General features: G+C 50.0%; 1 protein-coding gene across 1 annotated transcript; it reads right to left on the bottom strand.

The window, feature by feature from the left end:
• Positions 1-1,557: 1,557 nt before the first annotated feature.
• On the bottom strand, positions 1,558-5,341 carry SLC2A10 (solute carrier family 2 (facilitated glucose transporter), member 10; the record flags this gene model as incomplete). The annotated part of the gene is made up of 4 exons (XM_010073747.1): positions 1,558-1,654; positions 2,098-2,233; positions 2,817-2,939; positions 3,980-5,341. Coding segments are annotated over 4 exons (1,718 nt in total), but the record flags the coding sequence as incomplete, so codon positions are not given.
• Between the last annotated feature and the right edge of the window lie 1,813 nt (positions 5,342-7,154).

A 7,154-nucleotide genomic window follows, 5' to 3' on the forward strand; every position in this document is an offset into this window, starting at 1 on the left:
CCCGGCCCGGAGAGAAGAACTGCTTCTGAGCGCTGCTGCCCCTTTGCGGTACATCCCCCCCCCCAATACACACAGGGGTGCAGGCAAGCATCCCGTGCTCCCACTCACTGCGGCTGGGGACCCTCCGGTGAACACAGATTACCGTCAGCCACAGTCTGCAGCCATCATCCGGAGGCTGACTTTAACTCCTAGGACAGCACTGGCACTTTTTTTTATTCCCCCCAAAAATCAGAGTTACTCTGACACAGCTCAGTGTTCACGGGCTGTTTTGCAGGGAGCATCCGTTTTCTGTTTTACAGGTATCCTTGTGTGCCTTGAGGTGACAGCATCTGCAGTGCACAAGGGACTTCAGAAACGCCAAATTCCAGCTGCAGCAGAGGTGTGTTGGGGAGGCCAAGGTAGGTGAGGAAGGTCGTGGGTGATCCCCATCACTCAGAGGACAGAGAAAAGCTCTTCCCTGGCAGACACCTGACAGCCATGAATTACAGCCAAGGACAGGGAATTTTTCAGTGGTTTTGTGACTTCTCTGAGACACAGGTTTGGGTGACGTGGCCACATCCTTTGTGTTTGTCCCTGTGGTGCCGGTCAGGTGACTCAGTGTAGCAGTCCCTGGTCCCCAAGGAATCGCATTTCCAGGGGAAAACCCTAAGCTTTGGGACTTAGTTCCTTCAGAACTTCAGGGCTTCAAAAGAGGCGAGGCTGGCTGGCCAGCAGGATGCCAGCTCCTCCTCTCTCGCAAGGTTTGGGGGGTGAGTGTGGTGTTACTAGGGTGTTTTTTTTATAATGTGTATGTCTCAGGAGGAGGGATGAATTAATCAAAGAATGCACAATCATAAGAGGTGGAAAACTTGTAGAAGGTACCAGAACATTACAGGTGGTTTTGTACATGCGAACCCTCACCATTAATGCAAAACGGGCTCTGTGTACGAAAGAAAGCAGCCAAACGTGCACGTGAGGTGTACTTCTACACTCATTTAGCATGGGTGATCAGGCATGTGAGCTGCTGGGCCTTGACACTATGGGGAAGAGCAGCCCATGAGCTAGCACTTGTTCTGCCTCCACGGAAACAGGACGTTTATCTGCATTAGTCCCCATCTCAGACTCCAGGCTCCTGCATAGACACTGTAAAGTGTGACAATATTAATGTAGGCTGCTGAGTGTTTGACACATTCCTCCTGCACTAGTGTTACCTCTGTAAAGGATGAAAAATTTCAAAGAACTAGAAAATAATACACCTTGCTCACAAACGAACTACAGGGATGGCAAGCATGGTCAGCAAAAGTGCTTTAATTCTTGCATACAAAACCATTAATCTCTTAAATGATAGGAGATACAAACAATGAAAAATAAAATATATCAAAGGAAGGACACGTTCCCTGGGACCTGTAATCCTCCAAGGACCCAAAGGACAGCTAATGGCATGTCCCAAGATCTAAGGCACTGTGGTGAGAACTGTCTGTGAGCAGAGGCCACCAGTTAAGGGCCGTGGAAAAGAACGATCCGGATGGCAGAGCCTGGTCCTCTCCTCAGGGTGATGCTGCAGGCATGTCGTTGGTTTCACGTGCTGCCGGTGCGCTCCACTCTCTGGTACTGGGTGTGTGCGCAGCTCACTCCTCTTCTGCATCTCTGCTTAAATGTGTTTCCTTCCCACACCCTGCTGGGCAATGGTAAAGGTCAGCTGCAGCTCACAGGGAACCCGGAGCTAGGCAGGGGTTTACAGCCATCGCCCATCCCAGCCACCCCCCATGGGGTGTGTGCTCCCTCCCCTTGGCATTGTGGCCACACAACCTCCCTCTGCCCCAGGGATGCTTGCCCTGCTGCCTCCTTCACACCCAGAGCTGCACAACCAGCTCTTGATCTTCCCCAGCCCATCACAGGCTTTGCAGGGAAATTACCAGGTGAGAGGCTGTGGCATGTGTTACACCAAGAGATGCCTCTGCCCAGAGGAGAAGGATCAGTCCAGGATTACTTTAAGATAGAGATATTGTCAGCAGCACTGACTAGACTTTGCAACAGCCCTGAGCTGCCCAGTGCCGTAGACCTCAGGGACTGCTGGTGGGAAGCACCCAGAGCCAGCACATCCAACAGCCCACGTACCGTTTCCTGGAGAACTGCTGGTCTATCTCCTCTAAGGACTGTCCTTTCGTTTCCGGAACAAAAAGGTAAATGAATATAACAGCCATCACTCCCATCAGTCCATAGAGAAGAAACATCCAGGAGAAACCGATGGCATCTGCAGAGAGATTCAAGGGCATGAAGGGTCCGTTGGAGGCAGGTCACATCGTGAGATACAAAGGAAGCTGGTTGCTTACTGCGAGTGGTCACTGGTGCCTGACAGGGGTAGCTGGTCTTGAGAAGCGCTCAAAAGGGCAGGAAAGCTCTTTATCTGTAAGGCCTGGACTGGGTATCAGGAAGGGCCAAGGATGGTTCACACCAGCCTTTGCCAGCAGCACCACAGAGAGAAGGCAGCCAAGCTCCAGAGCCCAGTAAAGCCCACAGAGTGCCTCAGTCAAGAGCTCTGCCAGCAAGAAATGTCATAAATGCTGCCAGTGTGGAGCTGCAAACTTCATGCTTTCCTCATCCTGCTGTATTACAGTGCAGCCCAGCAGGCAATGGATCATTATGATGAAATGAGTGCTTCAGGGGTCCAGAGCAGTGCTGCTGGTGCCTGTTTTTTTTCTGCTCTCAGAGGCATCAGAGTCACACCTACTCCAGCATCCCCAGGGTTCAGAATGCCACTTCATCTCCCAATGGCTTGTGGTGGCCACCTTCCCTAACCCGCTGTGGGAGTTGGAGGGAGAAGGGATGGCACTTACCAATGAGGTCCAGGAAGGAGAGGCTGATCAGTAAATTGGCAGCCCAGTTAAAGCTGTTACAGAAGGCAAAGGCTCTTCCTCTTATCCCAGCAGGATAGATCTCGCTGAGGACCAGCCAGGTCACTGCAGGGATTAGAGAAATCAGAAAGACCATTGTAGGGGTTAAGCAATTTATCTGGGAAATGGGCAAGATTTCAGCAGGGGTTTTAAACTTTGGCTTCACCCAGGACCCGCTGCTGGTGGTGTCAAACACTCATCGATCTCAGTGTCAGGTCCCAGCAGAACACTTCAAAACCCCCACGTTGAGCACTCCACAGAGGAATGAAATACCAATGGATGGGTCCAGGGAGCAAAGAAGGAAGCAGGGGAGTTGGTCATTCCATTCAGGGGAGATGGAAAAGATCTGGCATACCTGCTGTCAGGATGTGCTCTTTGTAAAGAAACGAGAAAGGGGTAGGATTAGGGAGACAATGGTGCGTTTGGGCTAAAATCAGACCTAAAGCAATATATATCTTAAAGTAGTCTCTCCTATCCCAGGGTTATTTCCCTTGAAGTAACTTGCAGAGTCACTATCAAACGTACTTGCTGTGCACTTCTGGTTTTCTTTGACTTAGGTGCTGTTTTCTCCCATCAAAGCATTTAAAGCAATAAATGCCAGAAAACACCAGAGCTCACATGGAAGCACAAACTAATCTCTACTCTCATCTGATGAACAATTTCAGAAAAAGACCAACTGATATTGAGAAACTTCCAGTGAGGCTCCACATCCAGTTCTGCCGCTGACTTTCTTCATCACACAGGAGAAGCCCATCAGTCCCTTTGTCCTCAGCCCTCTCTTTCTCTCTTCACCAGGGTGCTAGGATGATTAGGTAGTGCTTGTGGGATGCTCTGATTTTGCAATGAGCTTGACAGAAAAGAAAAATATTACAAAGGTAGTGACAGCATGGAAGAGGAAGTTATCCTAGTGCTGTACCAGCCCTGTAGCTGACAGAGCTGCAATGCTAGAAAATTATTCAGTGGGCTGAATGGGATGAATTTCCAATTCCCAAACACTGAGCTGCTTGGTAAACCAGGTACATAATGAACATTTCAAGCAGACTATAAAGATCAGCCTGAGTTTTATTCCCTGGATTAGTGCAAGGATATACAAACACCATACTTACTTGGTCCAAATCCAATCGAGAAGGCACTCACAAAAGCCATCATGCTCAGCAGCGTAATCCAATTTAAAACCATATGTTTTGCCCAGGGAGCACCACTGAAAGGAGGGACGGTGCTTCCCACTGTCTCTTCTTTGGTCTGACCTCCCAAGCCCCTTTTCTGAGTGAGGGAAGAATCAGGAACAACCTTTCTGCTTTCAGCACCGGCAAAAGCTTTTGTAAGGCTCCTCGTAGCAGCAAACCCAGCACCTGCTGGTAACGCCGGCAGGATGGGTGACACTGCAGCCTGGGAGGATACAGGCATCAGGGGGTGCTGGGTAAGGCTGTGGGATGCATTGGGGTCTGCAGCTGCCGTGCAGTCCCTGGCCATGGCGAGTGGAGAGACACGGCTGGTGAGGCCGATGGTGGTGACGGAGATGGCCATCACCACGCAGCCGGCCATGAGAAGCGCTCTCCTGCCAGCCTTGTCCGCAAAAGCCATCGCAATGAGCGTGGCCACCACCTTCATCACCCCCAGCCCAACAGAGGCCAGGATCGCCGAGGAGTTGCTCTGGAACCCCACCGAGTGGAAGATTTTGGAGGCGTAGCCCAGCACGTTCGGCTGCCCAGTGAACTGCTGGAAGAGCACCAGTCCCAGGCCCACCAGAGTCCGCCTTCTCATGTTGTCTCTGGTCCTGAAAAGGTCAAGAAATGAGTAATGCTTCTCCTTATAGGGCTCCCGCTTTGCTGCTGCTCTGTCCTCAGTGTCCTGCAATTGAATGAGGCCCTTCTGGCAGTCCGAGTCCCAGGAGTTTAACCTAACAGGGTTCACTGGGAGAAAGAGGATGCTGAGAAACTGCATGGCTGTCGGGGCAATGGCCAGTCCAAACATGTACCTCCAGCCCTCATCCACATCCGCAAAGACGTAATTCAGCGCATAGGACAGTAGGATACCTACGGTGATGCCCGCTTCGTAGAGAGACACCAGCAGCCCTCGCTGATGAGCACCCACCATTTCTGAGACATAGATGCAGCAGGCCATGGATGAAACAGAGATGGCAAAGCCCACAGTCACACGCCCAATGACCAGCCCGATAAATGACCTTGCCAACGTGAGAATAAGGCTGCCAACCAGCAGGACCAGGTTGCTGACCAGGATTGCTCTCCTCCGTCCATGGCGGTCAATGAGGATCCCCCCAACCAGCGAGGCGAGGAGAGCTCCAATAAGGAGGGCGCTCACGAGAATTTCTTGCTTGAAGCAGCTGAGGTGAAAATCTATCTGCAACTGCAGCAGTGCACCAGAGATAATCCCCAGCTCATATCCAAATATCAGCCCACCCAGGAGAGAGACTGTCGCAGACAAGAGGAGGACCAGTAGTGCACGACCTGGAAAACAAGCAAGCAACGCTAGGTTCAGTTTCCTGGCACTAGCAGGCAAGTTATCAGCATGCACAAGCTGGAAAAATCTCTCCCAGGACACCCAAAGTTTTCCATCTGCAAAGCCACGATGCTGAATTTCCCCAAAAGGCACTAGGTCACGTGCAGAGGTACTTGCAGATATCCACACAACCTACCAGGCCTGCACACCCCCTGACTGCAGGGGTACTCCTTTGGGGTGCAGAACTGTGAAAACAGGACTTTGGTAAGAAAGTTAAGACCTGTATTTAAGTGAAGGACCCTGATTTGTAGCGTCCAGTTGTATGGGGGATCCTCCACCGTCTCCCTTGTTTCTAATTGCAAAACACAGCTTCTGCTTTCTGGTTGTGAATTGTTCCACATTATCATTTTCATGTTTCAGCGCATGTGGCACCATCAGCTCTCACTGCAGGCTCTGCATTCTCACTCCCTACTTTGTCTTTAAGACAAGGCTCACAAAAGTTGCCTTGTGCTCACATGCACTCTCAGCATGACTTCGTGGGGGTGACCCCGATTTCTTCACCTCTCCTTCTACAGCACACAGCACCCAGGATCCCTGAGCCAGGCACAACCTTCTCAGGCTGGTCAAGGACCACAGGACAAACACCATCATGAGCTGAGCAGCTCACTGTTGCCTGCCCCAAATAAAAGAAGCGATTCTTTGACCTTGCCCTTCCCACACAGCTGAGCATGCAAGTTTCATAAGTATGTAAGTTTAGCTAAAATAAGAAAAAAACAATGGCAAAAGCAAACCAAACCCAAACCAACCTGCCCCAAACAACCCTAAAAAAACCAAGCGTGCTGCACATGCTTCTCACCCTGGGGAGAGGATGAAAGGGTGACCGTGTGTGAACTATTAGTCATGTTACAGCAGGGGGGACTGCACACAGTGTGAGAGCCAGCGCTGATGTGGGGACCTCTGGGAACAGCAGGAACAGTGACCCCCCCCCAGTTACAATTTTGAAGGCACAGGTAAAGTGTGTTAGCTTAGAGGTTTATGCTGGTTTCCAGCTATCTGTATTCTCACATTGGCTTTTTAAAATTAGAAATACTAACAGTTTTGGTAGACTGTATATGGAAAAAAATGTGGACACAACCATCAGACCATGGAAAACTTTCCTCACTCTGCCTAAGGGTTTTTTTCCCCCATCAGCCGTGTTTAATAGGAAGTGTCCCTATTTGGCCTTTAATTGCAGCTAGCAATAAAGGTTATTTCTCAGTAATGGCTATATTTATATTTGTATTTATTCTGTAACACTCTGCATTTAATTTGCGCTACTTACACCATCCCAGCTACATCAGTCCCTCGCACCATGCTCTGTATGACTACCTGCACAGCCCTTATCACTCCTTGTACACATGTTACGCAGATAATTAGAAAAAATATTTGCTCACTGAGAACAAAAGGTTTTGCATAAAGTGGGCATGCCATTGGTTTCCAGCCACAAATTCAGCTAGATACAGACAGCCCTGCTGCAAATGCCACAGCAGATTCCATCAGATTTTGCTGTATTCTTTGTTAACTTAATGAGCAGTAATAGTTTATACCCTTTGATTGAAATCCACCTTTGTATATAGTCGATTTTGATGTAGTTGGAGAACTTGAGGACTCTTCAGATCTTCATGAGGACAGAAAGTTTGGTGGGTCTCCCAAGGAGCTGTGCCAGGCGATACCCTGCCTATGCTCGGAGGTCCATGCTCCAGGACTGGGCAGCAACCAGTGCTGCTGACCTGGCTGGGACCGGGCTGACTTTTGAACTGCTGGAGTCACATCAATGTCAAC

Source organism: Pterocles gutturalis, unplaced genomic scaffold, assembly GCF_000699245.1.
Source record: "Pterocles gutturalis isolate BGI_N339 unplaced genomic scaffold, ASM69924v1 scaffold37887, whole genome shotgun sequence".
NCBI classification, from domain to species: Eukaryota; Metazoa; Chordata; class Aves; order Pterocliformes; family Pteroclidae; genus Pterocles; species Pterocles gutturalis.